This window comes from Zeus faber (genome assembly GCF_960531495.2).
Source record: "Zeus faber genome assembly, chromosome: 7".
Taxonomy (NCBI): Eukaryota; Metazoa; Chordata; class Actinopteri; order Zeiformes; family Zeidae; genus Zeus; species Zeus faber.
This window is the reverse complement of record NC_137203.1, coordinates 438,398-465,903: the sequence shown is the minus strand read 5'-3', so window position 1 is coordinate 465,903 and position 27,506 is coordinate 438,398. Positions and strand designations below refer to the sequence as shown.

Below are 27,506 nucleotides of genomic sequence, written 5' to 3'. Positions count from 1 at the left end.
GTGACACAGTAAATAGGAAGCAGGAAGGAGAGATTCAGCTTTAGCAGTTTATTTATGAAAACAGAAAGAGAAAAGATCCCAGATCAGTACTTACACCACTAAGGTACAGCTACTATACAGTCGCCCAGACATGCACTACACTGCTTCAACACAACACTAGAACCAACAAGAGGAGGGGGCGTGGCTGCTAGCGCTGCATCAGACTGCATCAGTACAGGTAACACTGGGGGATTGTGGGTAAACCGCCTCGTCTCCATGACGACACAGACGATGGGTTCTGGTCGGTTGTCACTCGCGAAGGCAGCAGAGGATTGTGGGAAAGGGCTCCGGCGATGTCACAGCCCTGTCCTCCCATGATGCCTTGCGGCAGCTGCGGAATGTTCACTGCATGCTGGCTGCAAACCCCCCCCCACCTGTCAATCAAACTGTCAGTCGGTAAAATCGGTCAGTCAGAAAGACAGTCGGTGAGCCAGCCAGAAAGACAGGACAGTCAGATAGTCAGTCAGACAGATACAGTCAGTAAGATAGTCAGACAAACAGATAGTCAGATAGTCATATACAGCCAGTCCGATGCAGTCAGACACTCAGTCAGATACAGTCAGGCAGTTAGATACAGCCAGTCCGATACAGTCAGACAGGTTGATAAACAGTCAGTCAGATACAGTCAGTCAGTGTAGTTTTTCAGTAAAACACTATTAGAAATAAAACCAGCTCAGTTATTTACACTCTACACGGTGTTTATTGTGTCAATCAGTGTGTGTGCGTGTGTGTGTGTGTGTGTGTGTGCGTAGTGTTCAGTCAGAGTCTGAGGAGGAGGAGCTTCCAGTTGACGAGCTGTCGTCTGAGGACGAAGACGAGCTGCCACTCAAACGGCTGGCCCCGCCCCCCGCTGCTTTCTCTGAGAGAGACAGACAGACAAATATATATTATATTTTATTACAAAAATATATATTATAATCATCTGTCAATCCAACCAGAACCTAATGTAGTTTTTGAAGCAGCTCCAAACTAATAAACTACAAACATGTCTATTACATTTCACTGCATATATGTATGGAAGTATGTATATGTATGTGACAAATAAAAATCTTGAATCTTGAATCTTGACATGGAATTAACTGCTTTTATAATGTGCTGAAGCCTTGTTCTACTACAAGCTTCTCACACGCAATATTAAACATATACACACACACACACACACACACACACACACACACACATATATATATATATATATATATATATATATATATATATATGTGTGTGTCAATCCATCCATAGTACAGCCACGGGTCCTTACGCAGCAGCTTCTTCTGCTTGCGCTGCAGGCAGGACTTGACGTAGCGCTCCAGCTCTCTGAGGGTGGAGGGTTTGAGCGTCTCGAAGTCGATCTCGATCTCGTCGGGGTTGGAGTCCCTCAGCGCCGGCTCCCTGGATTGAATGATGTGCACCACACGGCCCAGCTTCTCCCCCGGGAGGCGATTGATGTCCAGGCTCAGCTGCCGCTTCTCGTCGTAGGACATGGGCAGGGAAGGCTCCTCTCCCTCCTCACCGTTGGCCCCGCCCCCTTTGGAGCCCTTCTTCTGTTGCCTGGACAGAGGAGGCGCTCTAGTTGGCTGGCTCACCATACTGCGATACTACTAGTACTACTACTAGTACTACTACTAGTACAGTGGTACCTAGCCTTATAACTGCATCTACTTACGACTAAACCAAGATACCGGCTCGGATAGTCGCCAACATTTGTATCGAGTTGCGACCGACTGCTCCAAGGTACGAGCGTGGAAATTTGCAGTTGGCGCATCGGCGGCCAGTCAGCAGTCAATCAGTCAGTCAGTCAGCAGTAGTCACCAGTCAGTCAGTCAGCCAGCAGTCAGTCAGTCAGCCAGTCAGCGGGCGACCTACATGGTGTGTGCACGTAGTTGGTGGCTTATCCATATTTTTTTCATATTAACTGTTTGTTCTGTGTATTTTGTTTATTTTCACCCTTCATGATGTCATCATTCAAATGGAAAAGCTGCTTGGACATACAACCGTTCTTATAGAACGACTGACAGTCCTAAGTCCAGGTACCACTGTAATACTATACTACCAACCCCCCCACCTGTCTGTCCATCCACCCGTCCATTCATCCTCCCATCCATTCATCCACCATCAGTGGGTGGATGGATGGATGAATGGGTGCGTTCATCCATCCATCCACCCACTGATCCATCCACCCACTGATCCACCCACCCTCTGGTTGTACCTGGTGGCGGTCACCGTGCTGTTGGCTTTCCTGGCTGGAGCTTTCTTCTGATTGGCTGGCTTGGCCTGCTGGGCAGCGGCCTTGGGCTTCTTCTCCTCCTCCGCTTTTCCCTTGTTCCCTTTGTCTTTCTTCTTCTCTCTCTCCTTCTTCTCTTTCTTCTTCTTTGGTTTGCTGACTGGAGCCTGAGACAGGACAGCCAGCTGCTCATGTACTGCCTTCAACTGGAGAGAAAGTACATCAAATAATGCAGTAAAATACACTGTATGTACCAGTACAATACACTGTATGTACCAGTAAAATACACTATATGTACCAGTAAGATACACTGTATGTACCAGTAAATACACTGTATGTACCAGTAAAACACTATGTACCAGTAAAATACACTGTATCAGCAAGATACACTGTATGTAGTAATTTCCCCCTGGGATTATTAAAGTATTTCTGATTCTGATATACCAGTAAAATACACTGTATGTACCAGTAATATATCTATATCTATGTATATACTATTAAAATACGCTCTCAATACTGATAAAGTACCCAGTATATACTGTAGTATCATCAGCTCAGCAAGTTAAAACTAGTTTACTAAAGCTGCTTTCACACATGCGCTGGGATCCTTAAATTATCCGGACATTACCCAGAGGAGCTGTATGTGTGAACGTAGATGTCCGAATCATTTGGTCCGGACATTAACCACACTGTACCCAGCCAGCTCCCGAGTGCGAAGTCTGTGTAATGTCAGATTGAGTGCTATGTGTGAACAGAGTAGGAGATTGTCCGGAGCATTCACAGCAAGTGAGTGAGCGTGTCGCGTGTTGATGACTACCCTATCCTGCGCCAGTTATTTACCTTGGTTTGGATCTTGGTGCACGGAGCATAGCTGCTGCTTACTCCTTTCTGCTTTCTTTTATATTCCTTCCTCTCTAGTTTATAATACATCCAAATACATGGAGTATCAACGGCAAAAAAAGATAAGTCGGTAGCATCGTCCACCATCTTGTGTGTGCTAAATCTCCGCAGCGTCATTGGGTCACGTCGTGCCTCCTGCACGCTCTACCCAGGCTCCACCCCTTGTCTAAACCAAACAGAGTATTTCCAGGTGGTGTAAATGTGTCTGACACGGACAATCTCCTGTTTTGTGCTGCATGTGTGAAAGGGAAACTCCGGACAATGTCCAGACCTGATTATCTGGACATTGTCCAGAGTGCATGTTTGAAAGCAGTTTAAAACTCAGTGATCCTCTTCCGCCCCGCTAGGCCACACCCACCTGCTCCTGCAGCTCGGCCAATCGCGTAGCTCGCTCCTCCTCGGAGTCGGACGACTCGTCGGAGGAGGAGCGCTCGCTGCTGTCGGAGGAGGCGGTGCTTTTACTGACCAATGGGAGCGCAGACGGCAGCGACGCCTCAGAACTGTCATCTGGCATCTTGGCAAACCGCATCTCAAACACATCCTGAGAGACAGACAGGTGGAGACACGGGAGGTGAGATAGACAATGAAACATGTGGTCAGACAGTCAGACAGGTAGTCAGACAGACATGTACCTGCAGCTTCCGGGCCATGGCCACCACCTCGTGGTCTGGAGGGTTGTACTTGTAACAGTTTGAGAACATTAATCTGACATCGGTCGCAAAACTCTGAGCGTCAGCGTACTCCCTGCCGTCCATCTTTTTCTGGAGAGAGAGAGAGAGAGAGAAATCAGCTGATGTTTTGAGATGTACATGTCTACATATTCTGAATGTAGCCCTACTAGAAAAATGAAACGTCACGTCTGAAGTGTGTTGATGGAAACACATTAACATACATAATGTGGATCATTAGTAGAACATAATATACAGACTGGCGACAAATTAAAGGACAAATCAACATAAAGTGAATATGGTGAAGGATGTGATCTGAGATCATCTGAGAAGACCACTGAGTTCCACTTCCTGTAGACCAGACCACTGAGTTCCACTTCCCGTAGACCAGACCACTGAGTTCCACTTCCTGTAGACCAGACCATTGAGTTCCACTTCCTGTAGACCAGACCACTGAGTTCCACTTCCTGTAGACCAGACCACTGAATTCCACTTCCCGTAGACCAGACTACTGAGTTCCACTTCCTGTAGACCAGACCACTGAGTTCCACTTCCTGTAGACCAGACCACTGAGTTCCACTTCCTGTAGACCAGACCATTGAGTTCCACTTCCTGTAGACCAGACCACTGAGTTCCACTTCCTGTAGACCAGACCACTGAATTCCACTTCCCGTAGACCAGACTACTGAGTTCCACTTCCTGTAGACCAGACCACTGAGTTCCACTTCCTGTAGACCAGACCACTGAATTCCACTTCCTGTAGACCAGACCACTGAGTTCCACTTCCTGTAGACCAGTGCCACTCAACTCTCCATTGTGCATTGGTCTTTAGTGTGTAGTAGAGTGGGTAGTACAATGTGTAGTAGTGTAGTGCAGTGTTTAGTAATGAAGTACAGTGTGTAATACAATGTGTAGTACAGTGTATAGTATAGTGCAGTACAGTGTGCAGTACAGTGTGTAGTAGTGTAGCACAGTGTATAGTGCAGTGTGTAGTACAGTGTGTAATACTATAGTACAGTGTGTAGTACAATGTGTAGCAGTGTATAGTACAGTGTGTAGTACAGTGTGTAGTAGTGTAGTACAGTGTGTAGTAGTGTAGTACAGTGTGTAATACTGTAGTACAGTGTGTAGTACAGTGTATAGTACAGTATGTAGTAGTATGTAGTACAATGTGTAGTAGTGTAGTACCCTGTATGGTGCAGTGTGTAGTACAGTAGTGCGGTGTGTAGTACAGTGTGTAGTACTCTGACAGTGCTGAGGTCCATGGGGTGCTTGATGAGGTCATGGTAGTACAATGTGTAGTACAGTGTGTAGTACAGCATGTTGTATCCTGACAGTGCCGAGGTCCATGGGGTGTTTGATGATGTTGTGGTAGTACAATGTGTAGTACAGTGTGTAGTACAGTGTGTAGTACCCTGACAGTGCTGAGGTCCATAGGGTGCTTGATGATGTCGTGGTAGTCATGGAGGTCCAGCGCAGCAGCGTCCACCGGCTTGTAGAAGGGCCAGGCGTAGGCGGCGTGCTTCTTGGAGAGCATCTCCTTCAGGATGCTGTCGCAGTGCTTCAGCTGCTCTCCCAGCTTAGAGCTCTTCCGGCCCGCCTCCCGGCCCGCCTCCCGGCCCGCCTCCCGGCCCGCCTCCCGGCCCGCCTCCCGGCCCGCGTCGCCGTCCTCCGCCTCCTTCTTGGCCTTAGCCGGACGGGCGGAGGAGTCCCTGCGTACAGAGCTCAGCTTGGCTGGCTTGGCCTCCTGCTGGCCACTAGGAGAGTCTGCACGGCCTGCCGAGATGGCGGAGGTGGTGGGAGTGGTGGTGTCCGCTTTCCTCTTCACTCCTTTCTTCTGTTGGAGAGACACAGTTAACAAAACTTGATATTAAACACTTGAATTTTTAAGTTTAACTTCAAGTTGAGACCAATTTAATATATTCCATGTCATAATCCCATGTACTTTAAATCACATTGTGTTGCAGTCGTATGCAGCTTTGACCAGATTATTAAAAACCAGCGGACGATCATGATTCTTAGCAGAACAGAGCACTGGCGTAGTCTGTCCACAGGACCGGGATGGGATGAAACTCTCCTCTTTCATAACCTTGGATCAAGTTCAGTGGATGACCTTGACTTCTCAACCTGATACACTGCTGTTCAGTTACCTTGACGACGGGCTGAGCAGACGGCATCATGGCTGCTGTGGGCTGGGGGACAGCAGGGGGCGTGGTCTGTATGGCAGAGGGTATGGCCTGGATCGCAGGGGGCGTGGCTGGTATGATTGGTGTCTGGGAGGGGGAGGGGGAAGGGGGGGAAGACTCAGCCTGAGCCTGGCTCACTGGGTAGAGAGGGAGGGATCATTACATTACCATTATTAACTAGTTGAACAGTGTTTTTAACCACAAAATACTTTATTCAGAATTCAGTTCCATTTTCCAAAACTCGATTTCTGTTTCCATGCAAACAGTGAGTGTGACTACTTCCTTGAACACAGGAAGTTAACAAGTGATGAAGTTACATAACTTGTGCCAACTAGCAGGTTAAGGATCATCTGTGCCAACTAGTAGGTTCAGGATCATCTGTGCCAACTAGTAGGTTAAGGATCATCTGTGCCAACTAGTAGGTTAAGGATCATCTGTGCCAATTAGTAGGTTAAGGGTCATCTGTGCCAACTAGTAGGTTAAGGGTCATCTGTGCCAACTAGTAGGTTAAGGATCATCTGTAACAACTAGCATGTTAAGGATCACCTGTGCCAACTAGTAGGTTAAGGTTCACCTGCGGTGGCGGGAGGCAGCGGCGGCTTGCTCTTGGCTTTCCCTTTGGGGGCGGGGGGCAGCAGTGCCACCTCCTCCTGGGGCATCTGAGCCACTTTCTGCAGGAAGATCTTCTCCAGAGCCTGGGCCATCAGCACAATGTCGTCTGTTGGCTAGACACAGAATACACACTCACAATACAACTTGTACAAATCAGGAGGTTAACTGTGTGTGTACCTTGTAGATGTAGCAGTGTGTGTGTGTGTGTACCTTGGTGTAGATGTAGCAGTGTGTGTGTACCTTGTTGTAGATGTAGCTGTGTACCTTGTTGTAGATGTAGCTGTGTGTGTACCTTGTTGTAGATGTAGCAGTGTGTGTGTTCCTTGTTGTAGATGTAGCTGTGTGTGTACCTTTTTGTAGATATAGCAGTGTGTGTACCCTGTTGTAGATGTAGCAGTGTGTGGACCTTGTCGTAGATGTAGCAGTGTCTGTGTGTGTGTGTGTACCTTGTAGATGTAGAAGTGTGTGTGTACCTTGTAGGTGTAACAGTGTGTGTACCTTGCTGTAGCTGTAGCAGAGTGTGTGTACCTTGTTGTAGCTGTAGCAGTGTGTCTGTACCTTGTTGTAGCTGTAGCAGAGTGTGTGTGTACCTTGTTGTAGCTGTAGCAGTGTGTGTGTACCTTGTTGTAGATGGAGCAGAGTGTGTGTGTGTGTGTGTACCTTGTAGCTGTAGAAGTGTGTGTGTACCTTGTAGGTATAGCAGTGTGTGTGTACCTTGTTGTACTTGTAGCAGTGTGTGTGTGTGTGTGTACCTTGTAGCTGTAGAAGTGTGTGTGTACCTTGTAGGTATAGCAGTGTGTGTACATTGTTGTAGCTGTAGCAGTGTGTGTACCTTGTTGTAGCTGTAGCAGTGTGTGTGTACCTTGTTGTAGATGTAGCAGAGTGTCTGTACCTTGTTGTAGATGTAGCAGAGTGTGTGTGTACCTTGTTGTAGCTGTAGCAGAGTGTGTGTGTAACTTGTTGTAGCTATAGCGAGTGTGTGGGTACCTTGTTGTAGCTGTAGCAGTGTGTGTGTATCTTGTTGTAGATATAGCAGTGTCTGTGTACCTTGTTGTAGATGTAGCAGTGTGTGTGTACCTTGTTGTAGATGTAGCAGTGTGTGTGTACCTTGTTGTAGCTGTAGCAGAGTGTGTGTGTACCTTGTTGTAGCTGTAGCAGTGTGTGTGTGTGTACCTTGTTGTAGCTGTAGCAGTGTGTGTGTACCTTGTTGTAGATGGAGCAGAGTGTGTGTGTGTGTGTGTACCTTGTAGCTGTAGAAGTGTGTGTGTACCTTGTAGGTATAGCAGTGTGTGTGTACCTTGCTGTACTTGTAGCAGTGTGTGTGTGTGTGTACCTTGTAGCTGTAGAAGTGTGTGTGTACCTTGTAGGTATAGCAGTGTGTGTACCTTGTTGTAGCTGTAGCAGTGTGTCTGTACCTTGTTGTAGATGTAGCAGAGTGTGTGTGTACCTTGTTGTAGCTGTAGCAGAGTGTGTGTGTAACTTGTTGTAGCTATAGCGAGTGTGTGGGTACCTTGTTGTAGCTGTAGCAGTGTGTGTGTATCTTGTTGTAGATATAGCAGTGTCTGTGTACCTTGTTGTAGATGTAGCAGTGTGTGTGTACCTTGTTGTAGATGTAGCAGTGTGTGTGTACCTTGTTGTAGCTGTAGCAGAGTGTGTGTGTACCTTGTTGTAGCTGTAGCAGTGTGTGTGTGTGTACCTTGTTGTAGCTGTAGCAGTGTGTGTGTACCTTGTTGTAGATGGAGCAGAGTGTGTGTGTACCTTGTTGTAGCTGTAGCAGAGTGTGAGTCTACCTTGTTGTAGCTGTAGCAGAGTGTGAGTCTACCTTGTTGTAGCTGTAGCAGAGTGTGTGTATCTTGTTGTAGATGTTGCAGTGTGTGTGTACCTTGTTGTAGATGTAGCAGTTGGTGAACATGGTGTTGAAGTCCTGCATGGCTTCGCTGGCGCTCCAATAGTAGTTGTTCTCCAGACGCTTCTTGATGGTTCCCATGTCCATGGGGCTCTTTATCACCTTGTGGTAGTCCTACAACATAAACCATCATCAGATCCTCTTCCTCAACTACCTTCACTTCTTTCTAACATTCAGTTAGTTTTTAATCCCAATTTTGAAAAGATTAAGGTGTTCAATAACAGAATCTTTCTCCAAAAGTTGTTCATGAAATCATGAAAAAGTACACCAGTTAACCAGCAGACCAGCATTCCAGTGAACCAGCTGACCAGTAAAGCAACAGACCAGTCTTCCAGTACACCAACTGACCAGTTAACCAGTAGACCAGTTTTCCAGTAAAGCAGCTGACCAGTAAACCAGCAGACCAGTTTGCCAGTAAACCAGCTGACCAGTTAACCAGCTGACCAGTATTCCAGTAAACCAACTGACCAGTAAAGCAACAGACCAGTCTTTGAGTACACCAGCTGACCAGTTAACCAGCAGACCGTATTCCAGTAAACCAGCTGACCAGTTAGCCAGCAGACCAGTATTCAAGTAAGGCAGCTGACCAGTAAACCCGCAGACCAGTTTTCAAGTATACCAGCTGATCAGCTAACCAGCAGACCAGTATTCCGGTAAACCAGCTGAACAGTTAACCAGCAGACCAGTATTCAAGAGAACCAGCTGAGCAGTTAACCAGCAGACCCGTATTCCAGTAAACAAGATGACCAGTTTACCAGCAAATCAGCATTCCAGTTAACCAGCTGACCAGTTAACCAGCAGACCAGTATGCCAGTAAACCAGCTGACCAGTTAACCAGCAGACCAGTATTCAAGTAAACAAGCTGACCAGTAAACCAGCAGACCAGTTTTCTAGTTAATCAGTTAACCAGTATTATAGTTAACCAATTGACCAGTTAACCAGCACAACAGTATTCTAGTAAACCAGCTGACCAGATAACCAGCAGACCAGTTGTCCAGTAAACCAGCAGACCAGTATTCAAGTAAACCAGCTGACCAGTTAACCATCAAACTCGTATTCCAGTAAACAGCAGTAAACAACCAGTTAACCAGCAGAACAGTATACCAGTAAACTAGCTGACCAGTAAGCCAGCAGACAAGTATTCCAGTTAACCAGTTGACCGCTATTCCAGTAAACGAGCTGACCCGTATTCCAGTAAACCAGCTGACCAGTTAACGAGCAGACCAGTATTACAGTAAACCAGCTGACCAGCTAACCAGCAGACCAGTATTCCGGTAAACCAGCTGAACAGTTAACCAGCAGACCAGTATTCAAGAGAACCAGCTGAGCAGTTAACCAGCAGACCCGTATTCCAGTAAACAAGATGACCAGTTTACCAGCAAATCAGCATTCCAGTTAACCAGCTGACCAGTTAACCAGCAGACCAGTATGCCAGTAAACCAGCTGACCAGTTAACCAGCAGACCAGTATTCAAGTAAACAAGCTGACCAGTAAACCAGCAGACCAGTTTTCTAGTTAATCAGTTAACCAGTATTATAGTTAACCAATTGACCAGTTAACCAGCACAACAGTATTCTAGTAAACCAGCTGACCAGATAACCAGCAGACCAGTTGTCCAGTAAACCAGCAGACCAGTATTCAAGTAAACCAGCTGACCAGTTAACCATCAAACTCGTATTCCAGTAAACAGCAGTAAACAACCAGTTAACCAGCAGAACAGTATACCAGTAAACTAGCTGACCAGTAAGCCAGCAGACAAGTATTCCAGTTAACCAGTTGACCGCTATTCCAGTAAACGAGCTGACCCGTATTCCAGTAAACCAGCTGACCAGTTAACGAGCAGACCAGTATTACAGTAAACCAGCTGACCAGTAAACCAGCAGACCCGTATCCAGTAAACCAGCTGACCAGTTAAGCAGCAGACCAGTATTCCAGTAAACCAGCCGACCAGTTTACCAGCATACCAGTATTCCAGAAAACAGCTGACCAGTTAACCAACTGACCAGATAACCAGCAGACCAGTTGTCCAGTAAACCAGCTGACCAGTTAGCCAGCAGACCAGTATTCAAGTAAACCAGCTGAACAGTTAACCAGCAGACCAGTAAACCAGCTGAGCAGTTAACCAGCAGACCCATGTTACAGTGAACTAGCTGACCAGTTAACCAGCATATCAGCATTCCAGTAAACCAACTGACCAGTTAACCAGCAGACCAGTATTCCAGTAAGCCAGCTGACCAGTTAACCAATAGATCAGTATTCTAGTAATCCAGTTGACCAGTTAACCAGCAGACCAGTTTTCTAGTAAATCAGCTGACCAGTATTCAAATAAACCAGTTAACCAGGAGACCAGTATTCAAGTAAACGAACTAACCAGTTAACCAGCAAACCAGTATTCCAGTCAACTATCTGACCAGTTAACCAACATACCAGTATTCCATTAAACCAGCTTACTAGTTAACCAGCCGACCAGTATTCCAGTAAACCAGCTGACCAGTTAACCAGCAGAACAGTATTCCAGTAAACCAGCTGACCAGTAAACCAGCAGACCAGTATCCAGTAAACCAGCCGACCAGTTAAGCAGCAGACCAGTATTCCAGTAAACCAGCTGACCAGTTAACCAGCATACCAGTATTCTTGAAAACAGCTGACCAGTTAACCAGCAGACCAGTATTCAAGTAAACCAGCTGACCAGTAATCCTGTATTCCAGTTAACCAACTGACCAGTTACCAGCACACCAGCATTCCAATTCACCAGCTCACTAGTTAACCAGCAGACCAATATCCCAGTCAACCAGCTAACCAGTAAACCAGCTGACCAGTTAACCAACATACCAGTATTCCAGTAAACCAGCTGACCAGTTAACCAGCAGACCGGAGTTCCAGTTGACCAGCAGACCAGCATTTTAGTAAACCAGTTAACCAGCAGACCAGCATTCCAGTTAACCAGCAGCCCAGTATTCTAGTTAACCAACTGACCAGCATTCCAGTTAACCAGCAGCCCAGTATTCTAGTTAACCAGCTGACCAGTTAACCAGCAGGCCAGTATTGTAGTTAACCAACTGACCAGTTAACCAGCAGACCAGTACTCCAGTAATCCAGTTGACCAGCAGACCAGTTTTCTAGCTAACCAGTTAACCAGTATTGTAGTTAACCAACTGACCAGTTAACCAGCATAGCAGTATTCTAGTAAATCAGCTGACCAGTATTCAAATAAACCAGTTAACCAGCAGACCAGTATTCCAGTAAACCAACTAACCAGTTAACCAGCAAACCAGTATTCCAGTAAACTATCTGACCAGTTAACCAACATACCAGTATTCCATTAAACCAGCTTACTAGTTAATAGGCCGACCAGTATTCCAGTAAACCAGCTGACCAGTTAACCAGCAGAACAGTATTCCAGTAAACTAGCTGACCAGTAAACCAGCAGACCAGTAATTACAGTTCACCAGTTAACCGCTATTCCAGTAAACCAGCTGAGCAGTATTCCAGTAAACCAGCTGGCCAGTTAACGAGCAGAACACTATCCCAGTAAACCAGCTGACCAGTTAACTAGCAGACCAGTATTTTAGTAAACCAGCAGACCCATATCCAGTAAACCAGCCTACCAGTTAAGCAGCAGACCAGTATTCAAGTAAACCAACTAACCAGTTAACCAGCAAACCAATATTCCAGTGAACTATCTGACCAGTTAACCAACATACCAGTATTCCATTAAACCAGCTTACTAGTTAACCAGCCGACCAGTATTCCAGTAAACCAGCTGACCAGTTAACCAATAGAACAGTATTCCAGTAAACCAGCTGACCAGTAAACCAGCAGACCAGTATCCAGTAAACCAGCCGACCAGTTAAGCAGCAGACCAGTATTCCAGTTAACCAGCCGACCAGTTAACCAGCATACCAGTATTCTTGAAAACAGCTGACCAGTTACCAGCACACCAGCATTCCAATTCACCAGCTCACTAGTTAACCAGCAGACCAATATCCCAGTCAACCAGCTAACCAGTAAACCAGGTCACCAGTTAACCAACATACCAGTATTCCAGTAAACCAGCAGCCCAGTATTCCAGTAAACCAGCTGACCAGTTAACCAGCAGACCGGAGTTCCAGTTGACCAGCGGACCAGTATTTCAGTAAACCAGTTGACCAGCAGACCTGTATTCTAGTTAACCAACTGGCCAGCATTCCAGTTAACCAGCAGCCCAGTATTCTGGTTAACCAACTGACCAGTTAACCAGCAGACCAGAATTCAAGTAAACCTGCTGACCAGTTAACCAGCAGGCCAGTATTGTAGTTAACCAACTGACCAGTTAACCAGCAGACCAGTATTCCAGTAATCCAGTTGACCAGCAGACCAGTTTTCTAGTAAATTAGCTGACCAGTATTCAAATAAACCAGTTAACCAGCAGACCAGTATTCCAGTAAACCAACTAACCAGTTAACCAGCAAACCAGTATTCCAGTAAACTATCTGACCAGTTAACCAACATACCAGTATTCCAGTAAACCAACTAACCAGTTAACCAGCAGAACAGTATTCCAGTAAACTAGCTGACCAGTAAACCAGCAGACCAGTATTCCAGTTCACCAGTTAACCGCTATTCCAGTAAACCAGCTGAGCAGTATTCCAGTAAACCAGTTGGCCAGTTAACGAGCAGAACACTATCCCAGTAAACCAGCTGACCAGTTAACTAGCAGACCAGTATTCCAGTAAACCAGCTGACCAGTAAACCAGCAGACCCGTATCCAGCAAACCAACCTACCAGTTAAGCAGCAGACCAGTATTCCAGTAAACCAGCTGACCAGTTAACCAGCATACCAGTATTCAAGCAGACCAGTAATCCTGTATTCCAGTTAACCAAACTGACCAGTTACCAGCACACCATCATTCCAATTCACCAACTCACCAGTTAACCAGCACACCACCATTCCAATTCACCAGTTAATCAGCATTCCAGTAAACCAGCTAACCAGTAAACTAGCTGATGAGTTAACGAACAGACCAGTATTTCAGTAAACCAACTGACCAGTTGACCAAAAGACCAGTATCCCAGTAAACCAGCTGACCAGTATTCCAGTTAACCAGCAGACCGGTTTTCTAGTACATCAGCTGACCAGTTAACCAGCACACCATGTTTCCAGTAAACCAGCTGACCAGTTAACCAGCAGACCAGTATTCCAGTAAACCAGCTGACCAATATTTTAGTAAACCAGCTGACCAGGTAACCAGCAGACCAACATTCCAAACCATGAGACCAGTATTACAGTTAACCAACAGACCAGTATTCCAGTAAATCAACAGACCAGTATTAGTTAACCAATTGACCAGTTAACCAGCACACCAGTATTCCAGTTAACCAACACACCAGTATTCCAGTTAACCAACTGACCAATTAACTAGCAGACCACTATTCCAGTAAAGCAGTTGACCAGTTAACCAGCAGACCAGGATTCCAGTAAACCAGTTAACCAGCAGACCAGTATTCCAGTAAACCAGCTGACCAGTTAACCAGCAGACCAGTATTCCAGTAAAACAGCTGACCAGTTAACCAGCAGACCAGTATTCTAGTAATCCAGTTGACCAGTTAACCAGCAGAACAACTGACCGCCAGGCAGAGCTTGATGGCGTCCACTGGCTGGTAGAAGGGCCAAGCAAACTGATGTTTCCACAGTGTCTTCACCACCACGTTCTGCATGTACTGCAGCTGGTTGGTTTTCCTAGAGAGCAGAAGAGAGGGGGAGGGGGGAGGAGGAGAGGATTGGAGACTTAAGTGCCGGTTCACATGAAGCGTTCTAAAACGCTTGGAAAACACGAGACGCTTGGAAGGTGGCGCCTAGAGGGCGGAGCTGCGTTGCCAAACAACCAAAACAGACAAGGTGCAAGGTGCGTGAGCACACATACACACACACAAACGGTACAGAATTAGATATTTTTATTAGTATCCAAATTATCCGTCTTGCGTCTGCAGTAAATGTGACCAGTACATTTCTTATAATATTGTATTAGGACATTTAGCCCACAGCTAATGGTAGTTTACATTACTAGATGGCTGTGGCGGTTTCGCCTAACACACGCCACCCAAGTAGGGTGTTCAGAGACCTCTGGCACAGAGACACAAACGACAAGGTTTCAGACACAGAGTTTATTGTAGAGAGTGGGTTAGTTGGAATAAACACAGGAGCAGATGAACATGTGTCATGAAAAGGGCTCATTAGACCAACCAATGAGCAACAGGTATGCAGCCACACTGATCCTGGGCCCCAGTTACCTAGACCCAGGACAGGGGTGGCTGCTCAAACCACACATATCCCTGACTGAAACTGAGGCCAGGGATTGTCCCTGGGAACAAAAAAGAAAGACAATGCCTAAAATACATATTCTGACACAGGGTAACTATACCTAAATGAATAAAAAGCTGGACTCTGAAACAGGGTTCCCATCCCTCAAACAAACAAAAAGGTCCGACAACAGAACTGGTCCCGTTCCTGGGGACCTGGTTCCCCCGGAACGGAACGGTCCATCGGCTTCCTTCCCCTAGGTTGACAAAGGGGACCGTCGATTACAAGGACAAGCCAGGATGGTTCAAATGCAGAGGCCACATTTCACCGGCCACCATCCAAAGCGTGCGTGTGCATGCATGTGTTTTTGTGTGGTGTGTCGTGTGATCAGTAATAATTATTCTTCTGAAATCACTCTGTGTTGAAAATCCCAACAAAACTCTTCCATTCAAACGGATTCAACACTGCGTGTCCCCCACAGACATTTCATCCACTTTTTAAACTTTTCGGACTAAAATAAAACAGACACGATTCGGACCTGTTGCTATGGAGCTGCAGGCCAACTGTGAGGTCACAAACGCAGAATATGTTTTGAACTGTTTCCGACTTAGATGGAACAGAATGCCTTTATATTTATAAAAAGGGAAAAATACATCAAACAAAACACCCGCCCACGTCAAGCACATTAGACCACACACACACACACACACACACACACACACACACACACACACACACAGTGTGTAACCATTACAGTGATGGAGTCTACACTACGTAGCTCACACTGTGCGAATCGATGTTCAGAACCACAACCTGCACATATATAAGGAATTGGATGATGTCACAAAAGTTCCAGTCAAATGTTGTCGGTTTTTCACGAATTCCTGCTCCGTATGTTGATCGATTTGGATGAAACTTGGACAACAAGATGTCTGAGATGTCACGGTACTAATGACACCTCAACCATATCTGTAACTGCAGCCGTTGTCCTGTTCCAGACACTTTTAGCCCCAAAAGTACCAAGGAGGATAAAAATAATAATAATTCCCACAGGACAGACCTCTGTGGTGGACCAAGGGGGCGTGGCCAAGCTGCCGCTGCAGACAGGCGGTGCAGGCTCACATCACAGGGCTGCTCAGCTGCTGTGGATCAGGCTCCGCTGATTAGCTTGATCCCAAAACAGGAAGATATGATTGTTTGTGTGTCCCTGCGTGCCTGCGAGTCAGGGGGGTCTGAGAGAGTTCAGCCCGACAGGCAAGCGTTCAGACATGGACAGCGAGAGATCGCGGAAGTGGTGAACTGCATGGACTATTTGTCTGTTAGCCTGCGAGCCTCTCAGTTTCCTTTTTGGCCAACGAGCCACCGTTGATTTAAAAGACTGAACAATAAAGACGCCAACTGGTGCTGTTTCGCCTCCGCCTGCCTCCTCTTCCTCATTCCCTGGCCCTGAGCCAGAACCCACCTCCCCAAGTGGCACCTGAGAATGGACATGGAGCAGTGCGAGGCAGAATCCCGGACGCCCTCGCCACAATTCAGGAGCAACAAGCCCTGCAGTTCCAGGAGATGACGAGGGCCCGCAAGCGGGAATAGGGGTGATCCGGGAAAAACAGTAGGCCATAGAGATCTTCCTCCGGGAGTGCACCAGACCCCCAGCTACAGAAGATGACGGGGGATGATCGTGTTTTCGTGTTAGTCGTGAAGTACCAGACCGGATACCTAGAAGCAGTGCCGTTGCGCAGTATTACAACCAAAGATGTGGTGGAGGCACTGTTTCAGGTCATCTCCCGGGTCAGGATTCCGAAGGAAATCCTGACTGACCAGGGCACTTTGTTTATGTCACGCACATTGAAAGAAAAGAAGAAGAAACAGTCTTTATTTGTCACACAACACACCACACTACAACACATGCTTGCACGCACACACACGCACATGCTTTGGATGGTGGCCGGTGAAATGGTTCCTCTGCATTTATCCCATCCTGGCCTGTCCTTCTTCTGGGGCAACACCCAGGAGCAGTGGGCAGCATACGTGGACGCGCCTGGGGACCAGGTGATAAGTGTCCATCGCTGGTCAGACGATGATGTTCAAGATTCAAGATTTTTATTTGTCACATACTTATACATACTTTCATACATATATGCAGTGAAATGTAATGCAACGCACCAGGTGATAGCACACAATATGTCCTAGGAAAAAATTAAAATAAAAAAATTCTTTCTATTAGGCCGACTAACTGACTCCTAAAACGTAATACAGTAAGTTGGATACTTATAGAATAAAATAAAAATATATAGAATAAAATACAATAAAAATAAAATAAAATAAAATGGAATAGATAGAGGGAATATGCTTATGTATATACAGATATGTGCATTAAAGTGGCATGTGAATTAAAGTGGCATGTGAATGTGAATAGAGTGAGGTAGTGTTTGGGATAATACAGCACAGTATACAACAGTACGGCGCAGCAATACGGCATCACGAACAAGATGTGTGCATGTTTTTGGTGGGGGTCCTTACTGACGTGAGGTGGAGGAAACCCCATGTGAGCACGGGGAGAACATAGAACATACAAACTCCACAAAGAAAGGCTCCTATTTGGGAGATAACCCGCCGGAGCACGGTGCCAACAGCGCCCCAGGCGGGAATTGAACCCAGGACCTTCTTGCTGTGAGGCAGCAGTGCAATGAAGAAGAAAAGAAGAAAGAAACAGTCTTTATTTATCACACAACACACCACTCTATAACACATGCTTGCACACACACACACACACACATGCACATGCTTTTGATGGTGGCCGGTGAAAGCCAGGAGCAGTGGGCAGCATACGTAGACGCGCCCGGGGACCAGGTGATAAATGTCCATTGCTGGTCAGACAATGATGGGTGCATGTTTTTGGTGGGGGTCCTTACTGACGTGAGGTGGAGGAAACCCCATGTGAGCACGGGGAGAACATGCAAACTCCACACAGAAAGGCTCCTATTTGGGAGATAACCAAATAGGAGCAATGCACTGCGCCACCGTGCCACCATTGTGCAAACTTTGTGGGTTACTAGGCTTCCACTCAATTCAGACTAGCGTTCACCACCCGCAGATGGATGGCCTGGTCGAGCGCTTCAACAAAACATTGAAAAACATGATCCAGAACTTCTTCCATGATGACAGCCGAAATTGCGACACATGGCTGAACCCCCTGTTGTTTGTGGTGCGGGAGGTCCCCCAGTCCTCCAGGGGGTTTTCCCTCTTTGAGCTACTGTTTGGCAGTAGACCTCAGGGGGTGCTCGACCTGATTAAGGAAAACTGGCATGAAGGTCCCAGCACCAGTAAAAATGAGGTCCAGTACATCCTGGACCTTTGCATTGCATTGCATTGCATTTAGCAGACGCTTTTATCCAAAGCGACTTACAATTATTCAAACACCGACGGACGCAGCCATCAGGAGCAATGAGGGGTTAAGTGTCTTGCGCAAGGACACTACAGCATGCTAGCAGGAGGAGCCTGGGATCGAACCAACAACCTTTAGATCACTAGACAACCAGCTCTACCTCCTGAGCTACCATCCCCCCCAAAGACTTGTTCCCTGACCGGGAATCGAACCCTGGCCGCGGCGGTGAGAGCGCCGAATCCTTACCACTAGACCACCAGGGACCTGAGAGCAAAACTACCCACCTTAGGGCAGGAATCACGGGAGATCTTGCTCCAGGCCCAGAAACGTCAGCAGCGTCTGTATGACAGGGGGGCTCGGTTAAGACAATTCTCACCTGGAGACAAGGTGAGAATTTACTGAATTTACGTCCAGCTCGAAATTACTGGCAAAGTGACAAGGGCCCTTTGTGGTCACACATCGCGTTGGGGAGGTCGATTATGAGGTCGACCACAAAGACAGGGGGTTTTAGGCCACCTAAACCTCCTAAACAATGGAGGGAAGGCATGCCCCTGGCACTGGCCACAGCGGAGATTGAGAGGGACGAGTTGGGGCCAGAGGTTCCAAAGCCGGCAGATCACACCGCGCCCCTTTTAAGTGACCATCTCTCTCCCGGCCAGAGCGCGGACGGTGTGGCGCGGATGGTGCGGCGCGGATGGTGCGGCGCTGCAGCAGCGCTTTGCCGACGTGTTCTCTCCCCTGCCCAGCCATACGCCCCTCATACTCCACCATGTGGAGACGACCCCGGGGGTGAAAGTGCGCTCTCGGTCGTATCGCCTGCCCGAAAACAAACAGAAAATAGTGCAGACGGACCGACGGACAGGGGGCCTCCATTCCGACAGCCATTCAGTCTGTCCCAGGATGGTCGAGGGTGTGGACTGGCCGGTGCTGTACTTCAGCCGCAAGCTGGTAGAGCAGGAGCCGAGGTGCAGTACCGTAGAAAATGATTGTTTAGCGATAATTTTGATTTTTGGCCCACGCGCAACCGTTGATTTAAAAGACTGAACAATAAACACGCCTGGCGTGTTAATTGGCGCTGTTTCGCCTCCACCTGCCTCCTTGGGCAGAGGGTGCCCAAACACCTGCCCCTTTGCTCCATGGTTCCCTTTTTCTCAGGCGCGTTTTTTTTTAAGGGTGAATGGGTGTTAAGCCGTGTCCTTGGTGCGCCTGCAATGTGCTCACCGAGTAACGCAGATCACGGGTGTCCCGATGCACACTATCGCGGGGACCCGTGATCTGCGCTCCTCTGTGCTGCTCTGTTTCTTTATGGAAGAAACAACCCCCCCTGTCGTCAGATTGCCCTGAACAGCAAAATGCCTCAAACTGAAAATGGGGGGGGTCCATGTGCCTTTTCTTTTTTTTTGAGCACCATCCCCTCTTAGCCTCTCTGCATGGGCTTGGTAATATACACAGATCAGCCACGACATTGCACAACTAATATTGTTAAGCTCCCCCTCGTGTCCCCAGGAAAAACTGTGACCCATGGAGGCATGAGGTATCTGGCACAAAGACGTTAGCAGCAGATCCTTTAAGTCCTGGAAGTTGGAGGTGGGGCCCCCAGGGATCGGGCTTATTGTTCCAGCACATCCCACAGATGCTCCATATGATCAGTCCCTAACCCCCCCTATCCACATGATGTATAAGAAAAGGTGATTCATCAGACCGGGCCACCTTTTTCCATTGCTCTATGCTTCAGTTCGCTCACGTGTCCATTGTAGGTGCTTTCAGGTGTGGACAGGGGTCAGCATTGATATTCTGAGCGCTCCCATACACAGCAAGCTGCCATGCACTGTGTGTTCTGACACCTTTCTATCATAGCACTATTGACTTGGCTCCCCACGTGCATCAATGAGCCTTGGGCCCCTGACCCTGTTGCCGTTGGAATGAGATGAGCAATGTTATTTCCTTCACCTGTCAGTGGTTTAAATGCTGTGGCTGATTGGTGTGTTATGTAATATGTTGTATGTGGTATGTAATATGTATAGGGCCCTACCAAATTCACGGACTGTGACAATCTGTCAAAAATAAAAATAAAAGACAGGTGTGAAGTGCAAAGTGCCGCTGTGTCAACTTCATGGTTTGTGCTTCCATGGCAGGGGGACCTGAAATCAGCAGCAGGAAGTCCTTCGAAAACTACAGTGAGGACAACAAAGGCCCAGCGTTCGTCTACGTTGTGCGTCTGTGACAGTTGTTCTCATTTGCGTAAAGATAAGGAGCCTGGTCTTGTCCACACACAGATCTGGCATTTTTTTGGCAAAAATGTATAAGAAAATATTTTAATACTGTAGAGTGCATGTTAAGCTCTTCTCACTGAATCGTTTATCAATGTCTTGTTTTTTTCACACTGTTGGATGTAAACGTGAAACACTGGGCGCCGGATGAAACGTGACTGCATGAGATAACGCTTCGCTCTGTGTGATTTCATTTAACCATCTTTGTGAAAAGTCCTATTTTTTTTCTTTTAAATTGAAATCTGTTCTTTTTGACAATCTAGGTCCTGTTATATGTACTATGTAATATGTATTATGTAAGATGCAGTTTGTAGTATGTAAGATGTAGTTTGTAAAATGAAGTATGTAGTATGGAATACAGTGGGGCAAAAAAGTATTTAGTCAGCCACCAATTGTGCAAGTTCCCACTTAAAAAGATGAGAGAGGCCTGTTATTTTCATCATAGGTATACCTCAACTATGAGAGACAAAATGAGAAAAATAAATCCAGAAAATCACATTGTCTGACTTTAAATAATTTATTTGAAAATTATGGTGGAAAATAAGTATTTGGTCAATAACAAAAGTTAATCTCAATACTTTGTTATATACCCTTTGTTTGCAATGATTCAAGATTCAAGATTTTTATTTGTCACATACATATACATACTTTCATACATATATGCAGTGAAATGTAATGCAACGCACCCGGTTGACAGAGGTCAAACGTTTTCTGTAACTCTTCACAAGGTTTTCACACACTGTTGCTGGTATTTTGGCCCATTCCTCCATGCAGATCTCCTCTAGAGCAGTGATGTTTTGGGGCTGTCGCTGGGCAACACGGACTTTCAACTCCCTCCAAAGATTTTCTATGGGGTTGAGATCTGGAGACTGGCTAGGCCACTCCAGGACCTTGAAATGCTTCTTATGAAGCCACTCCTTCGTTGCCCGGGCGGTGTGTTTGGGCTCATTGTCATGCTGAAAGACCCAGCCACGTTTCATCTTCAATGCCCTTGCTGATGGAAGGAGGTTTTCACTCAAAATCTCACGATACATGGCCCCATTCATTCATTCCTTTACACAGATCAGTCGTCCTGGTCCCTTTGCAGAAAAACAGCCCCAAAGCATGATGTTTCCACCCCCATGCTTCACAGTAGGTATGGTGTTGTTTGGATGCAACTCAGCTTTCTTTCTCCTCCAAACACGACAAGTTGAGTTTTTAGCAAAAAGTTCTATTTTGGTTTCATCTGACCATATGACATTCTCCCAATCCTCTTCTGGATCATCCAAATGCTCTCTAGCAAACTTCAGACGGGCCTGGACATGTACTGGCTTAAGCAGGGGGACACGTCTGGCACTGCAGGATTTGAGTCCCTGGCGGCGTAGTGTGTTACTGATGGTAGCCTTTGTTACTTTGGTCCCAGCTCTCTGCACTAGGTCCCCCCGTGTGGTTCTGGGATGTTTGCTCACCGTTCTTGTGATAATTTTGACCCCACGGGGTGAGAGCTTGCGTGGAGCCCCAGATGGAGGGAGATTATCAGTGGTCTTGTATGTCTTCCATTTTATAATAATTGCTCCCACAGTGGATTTCTTCACAACAAGCTGCTTACCTATTGCAGATTCAGTCTTCCCAGCCTGGTGCAGGTCTACAATTTTGTTTCTGGTGTCCTTTGACAGCTCTTTGGTCTTGGCCACAGTGGAGTTTGGAGTGTGACTGTTTGAGGTTGTGGACAGGTGTCTTTTATACTGATAACGAGTTCAAACAGGTGCCATTAATACAGGTAACGAGTGGAGGACAGAGGAGCATCTTAAAGAAAAAGTTACAGGTCTGTGAAAGCCAGAAATCTCGCTTGTTTGTAGGTGACCAAATACTTATTTTACCGAGGAATTTACCAATTAATTCATTAAAAATCCTACAATGTGATTTCCTGCATTCTTTCCCACCATTCTGTCTCTCATAGTCGAAGTGTACCTATGATGAAAATTACAGGCCTCTCATCTTTTTAAGTGGGAGAACTTGCACAATTGGTGGCTGACTAAATACTTCTTTGCCCCACTGTATGTAGTATGCATATGTAATATGTAGTTTGTAGTAGGTAATATGTAGTATGTAATATCTAGTATATATTATGTAAAATGTAGTATGTTATATGTAGAATGTAAAATGTAGTATGCAATATGGACTATGTAAGATATAGTATGTAATATGTAATATTTAGTATGCAATATGTAATATGTAGTATTTAAGGATATGTAAGCATAAGTAAGCGCATTGTGTTGATATGAAATGCACTTTATAAATAAAAAAAGGTGTGACTTGACTGTTTTATTTAAAATGTAAGGTGTATTTTGTAGCATATAATATGTAGCATTTAAGTTTGTAATATGTAGTACATATATGTAGTGTGTAATATGTAGTATGCAATATGTAGTATATATGTAATATGTAGTACATTTATGTAGTATGTAATATGTAGTATATAATATGTAATATGTAGTACGTAATATGTAGTACATTTATGTCATATGTAATATGTAGTACATATATGTAGTGTGTAATATGTAATGTGTAGTATATAGTAAATGTATGTAGTATGTAATATGTAGTATGTCATATGTAGTACATTTATGTAATATGTAAGATGTCTTGCCTAGCGTTTTTTCGGGGCCGTTCCTCCAGGAGGAGGGTGCAGCAGCTGGTTTCAGACTGTAGAGATGTTGGACATATTTAACTATTTAAAATAAATATTACGTCTAATTCCCGGTGATTGATATAAGTCCAGTGGAGAGGACCGAGTGGGGTCTGGGGTCCTACCTGCCCGGCTTGGTGGGGTTGGTGACCTCTGGGGGGGGCGGGTTGGTGAGCTGCAGGGGGGTGGGGGGCTCGGCTTCGGGGACGTCCGACATGGTGGACGGGGTCAGGCAGGGGCGCTCCCAGTGGGGCGGCGGCTGGGCGAGCCACACCAGGAAACCGGCTCTGTCTGGGGTCCGGGCCTCTGAGCCGGGCTGGGAGGTCCGGGGGGCTCAGTCCTTGTGGTCTTCTTCTGTGTTCTTCAGCTGCTTGGGTCCACTGCAAAGCCACAATTCCATCTCACACACACAGCAGACACACTGACACACACACACACACACACACCCCCACACACACACACACACACACACACAGTTACACAGACTGTCCCTTCCCTACAGACTGCAGAATTTCCAACATCTTCTGCCTCGGCACTTCTAACGACGACACCTTCCACTACCACAAACACATTGAGCCCATCATTATAATTATTATTATTATGGCTGCCTCTAAATAGTCGACCAAATGTTGGTCAATGAGAAGAGTCTTCATTGGTCGGTTAGTTGCAGGAAAAAATAAAAAATAAAATACATTCAGGAGCTGCACTTTGTCAAAATTAACCTTTAAACCTATAGGGCTGGACCCGTGTATGAAATGCTAGAAGGCTTTTAATTTCAAATGAATTTGAAGAAAAATAAATGTTCTGTCTTGTGCTGCTAGTTCTGACACTCAGAAGAATAATTACAGCTATTGATGAGCGGCTTTTGCTGCCATTTAACAGGCGCTCCACGCGTGCGTTCCGCGCAGCGCTAGTAAATTTAATTGATCTTTTAAAAGTTCTAAGTTTTTGTGTTGGTGATACTGAAACATGAACAACACGTTCAGTCCCCTTGCTGTTTGTTTCAACATTCATCCCTTTTCACATTCAGAAAAGGGATGTTCCTAACGACTTATTTCGAAATTTCAACCCAAACAACTCATTATGTGTCATGGTGGCACAGTGCATTGCACTGTTGCCTCACAGCAAGAAGGTCCTGGGTTCGATTCCCGCCTGGGAATCGAACAGTACACCATAGATCCAGCCTAACCTTTTCCTGCATAGGGTTGAGACCCAGCCTAACCCTGCAGGGGGAGTAGACCCAGTCTAAGCCTTTCCTGCATAGGGTCCAGACCCAGTCCAACCCTATCTTGCATGGGGTCGATACCCAGTCTAACCCTGCATGAGGACTGGACCCAGTCTAACCCTTTCCTGCAGGGGAATAAAAGTAGTCTAACCCTGTCCTGCATGGAGATTCGACCCAGTCTAACCATGTCCTGCATGGAAACTAGAACCAGTCTACCCCTGCATTGGGACTAGACCAAGTCTAACCCTTTCCTGCATGGGGTCGAGACCCAGGCTAACCATGTCCTGCCTAGGGACTTGAACCAGTACAACTTTGCATGGGGACTAGACCTAGTTTAACCCTGCATTGGGACTAAACCTGGCCTTAACCTGCCCTGCATGGGGACTAGACCCAGCATAACCCTGCAACAGCACTAGACCCAGTCTTACCTTGCCCTCCATGGGGACAAGACCCAGTCTAATCTGGCGTAGGGACCCAGCCTAACCCTGTCCTGCATGGGGAAGAGACCCAGTCTAACCCTATCCTGCATGGGGACTAGACACAGTGTAACCCTGTCCTGCATGGGGACTAGTCCCAGCCTCACCCTGTCCTGCACAGGGACTATACCAAGTCTAACCCTGTCCTGCATGGGGACTAGACCAGGCCTATCCCTGCATGGGGACGAGACCTAATCTGACCCTGCATGGGATCAGGATAGCCCCCTCCTGGATGGGGACTAGAACCAGTCTAACCCTTCCCTGCGTGGGGTCGAGACCCAGTCCAACCCTTCCCTGCGTGGGGTCGAGACCCAGTCTAACCCTGCACAGAGAATAAGACCTAGTCTAACCCTCTACTGCAAGGGGTCCAGACCTAGTCTAACCCTGTCCTGCATGGGGTCGAGACCCAGTCTAACCCTGCACGGGGACTAGCCTAGTCAAACCCTTTCCTACATAGGGTCTAGACCGAGTGTAACCTGTCCTGCATGGGGTCAAGAACAAGTCTAACCCTCTCCTGCAAGGGGTCTAGAACCAGTCTAACTGTCCTGTTTGGGGTTGAGACCCAGTCAGATCCTACGTGGGGACTAGACCTAATCTAACCCTCTCCTGAAAGGGATCTAGATCCAGTCTATCCTTGCCCTGCATGGGGACTAGACCCAGTGCAACACTGTCCTGCATGGGGTTCAGACCCAGTCCAACCCTGCCCTGCGTGGGGTCGAGACCCAGTGTAACTCTGCATGGGGTTCAGACCCAGTCCAACCCTGTCCTAAATGGAGACGAGACCCAGTCTAACCCTGCATGTGGACTAGACCCAGTCTAACCCTCTCCTGCATGGGGACGAGACCCAGTCTAACACTCTCCTGTATGGGGACGAGACCCAGTGTAGCCCTGTCCTGCATGGGGTCTAGACCCAACATTGTTACATTTCCACTCGGCGGCAGTGAAGCTTAGCATGCTAGCTTAGCATGCTAGCCTCTAGCATGCTAAGCTAGCGGAGCTGTAGTCATTGTTTCGCGGCTCGCAGCGGAGCGGCTCCCCGCGCTAGGGTGTGTAAATACGGACACGGATCGGCCGCCATCCCGGTGCAACGCGGTAAAAAACACATTTTACTTTATTGTGCGAGTCCTCGGACGCGTCCCGCGGAGATCTTCGGTCACTTTTCTGGAAGCTTTTTATTTAGCGAAGTAGCATCATAGATGAGTTATCAGCTCTGTGTGCGCAGGCGCAGTGGCAAGCTGCATGCCGGGAGTTGAAGTGCTGTGATCAAATGGCTGGGCCAGGCGGGCTGCAGAGTGGAATACACATCCCAGCATGCCCCGCGGCAGTCGCTGGCCCGCTCGGGAACACAAACACAGAATTAATGTTATTATTCTTCCGCTTTACATTTCTTTACATTCTTTGGAGAAAATATATATACATTTTTTTTGCTTCATATTATTTCATCGCTGTTGGAGATGGTTGGTGGTCCATAATAAGGGTTAGAGTCCACGATAAGTTTCTAAGTTTTTTTTCTCGCTAAAACGATGAATCTTGTCCACTTCCGGTTGAGTAGAATCATAAAAGATCTTCATGTCGGTGTCGGGTTGAAAGTGTTTAATCAGACGGTGTGTGGGTTCAATGTCTGCTGGAGTGCTTTTAAGCACAGGAAGTCTGCTTGTAAAAGCAGCTGTGATTGGACAGAACTGCAACGGGGCGGAGCCAGTCGGTCTCTGCGTCCAAGTTGAGTACTTGCAGTACTTGAGTACTACTCAGTACATACGCAATACATACTAGCACACTACTCAGTACATACTAGTACACTACTCATTACATATAAGCATCCTACTCAGTGCATACTAGCACACTACTCAGTACATATGAGTACCCTACTCAGTACATACTAGTACACTATTCAGTACATACTATACATATACTCAGTACATACTAGCATCCTACTCAGTACATATGAGTACATTACTCAGTACATACTAGTACACTACTTAGTACATACTAGCACACTACTCAGTACATACTAGTACACTACTCAGTACATATGAGTACACTACTCAGAACATACTACTCAGTACATATAAGCATCCTACTCAGTGCATAGTAGCACACTACTCAGTACATATGAGTACCCTACTCAGTACATACTAGAAATCTACTCAGTACATACTAGCATCCTACTCAGTACATACGAGTACACTTTCCGATACATACTACTCAGTGCATACTAGTACACTACTCAGTACATACCAGTACACTACTCAGAACATACTAGCACAGTACTAAGTAAATATTAGCATACGTGGAATACTACTTTATCCTGTATCAGACACTGCACACTATGCTAGGGACCGTATCCCACAATGCATTGTGAGGGCAAGACGCCATGACAACGCGCTGAAAGATAGAGGAGTGGAATGGGAAATTTAAATCAAAACAAGTATTAAAGGTGCGTTGTTAGGAATACTACTACCATTCATAGTATTAGCAGTAGTAGTACTGCTAATACTATGAATACTACTACTACAGTACTCCTACCACTACTACTAATATATTTCTACTACTACAGTACTACCATACTACTTCTACACTACTACTCCTACAGTACTGCTACTACTACTACTTCAGTACTGCTACCACTGCTACTACTATACTTCTACTTCTATAGTACTACCGTAC

The 27,506-nt window shown here is 46.5% G+C and overlaps 1 protein-coding gene across 4 annotated transcripts; it reads right to left on the bottom strand.

Moving 5' to 3' along the window:
• Position 1: 1 nt before the first annotated feature.
• On the bottom strand, positions 2-26,342 carry brd3b (bromodomain containing 3b). Of its 4 annotated transcripts, XM_080003806.1 has the most exons (13): positions 26,257-26,342; positions 25,950-26,124; positions 23,264-23,559; positions 14,143-14,254; positions 8,512-8,649; positions 6,592-6,742; positions 5,982-6,154; positions 5,246-5,668; positions 3,796-3,924; positions 3,522-3,704; positions 2,249-2,469; positions 1,301-1,590; positions 5-898 (listed from the first exon to the last, which is right to left on the bottom strand). In XM_080003806.1, the coding sequence occupies exons 3-13, from the start codon at positions 23,353-23,355 to the stop codon at positions 795-797; spliced, it is 2,016 nt and encodes a 671-aa protein (XP_079859932.1). In that variant the 5' UTR covers positions 23,356-23,559; positions 25,950-26,124; positions 26,257-26,342; the 3' UTR covers positions 5-794. The 4 variants fall into 4 exon arrangements, with proteins under 4 accessions (XP_079859934.1, XP_079859933.1, XP_079859932.1 ...); XM_080003808.1 differs by lacking the exon at positions 26,257-26,342 and having other exon boundaries at positions 2-898; positions 3,630-3,704; positions 25,950-26,158; XM_080003807.1 differs by lacking the exon at positions 26,257-26,342 and having other exon boundaries at positions 2-898; positions 5,246-5,665; positions 25,950-26,158.
• Between the last annotated feature and the right edge of the window lie 1,164 nt (positions 26,343-27,506).

Bases quoted from the DNA above. Each gene is read 5' to 3' on its own strand.
- brd3b (XM_080003806.1), bottom strand. From the start codon at position 23,355: ATGTCGGACGTCCCCGAAGCCGAGCCCCCCACCCCCCTGCAGCTCACC. The intron at 6,155-6,591 runs GTGAACCTTAAC...CTCTCTACCCAG, and splicing joins GCTGCCTCCCGCCACCGCAG to TGAGCCAGGCTCAGGCTGAG. The intron at 899-1,300 runs GTAAGGACCCGT...TGTCTCTCTCAG, and splicing joins CAAGCAGAAGAAGCTGCTGC to AGAAAGCAGCGGGGGGCGGG.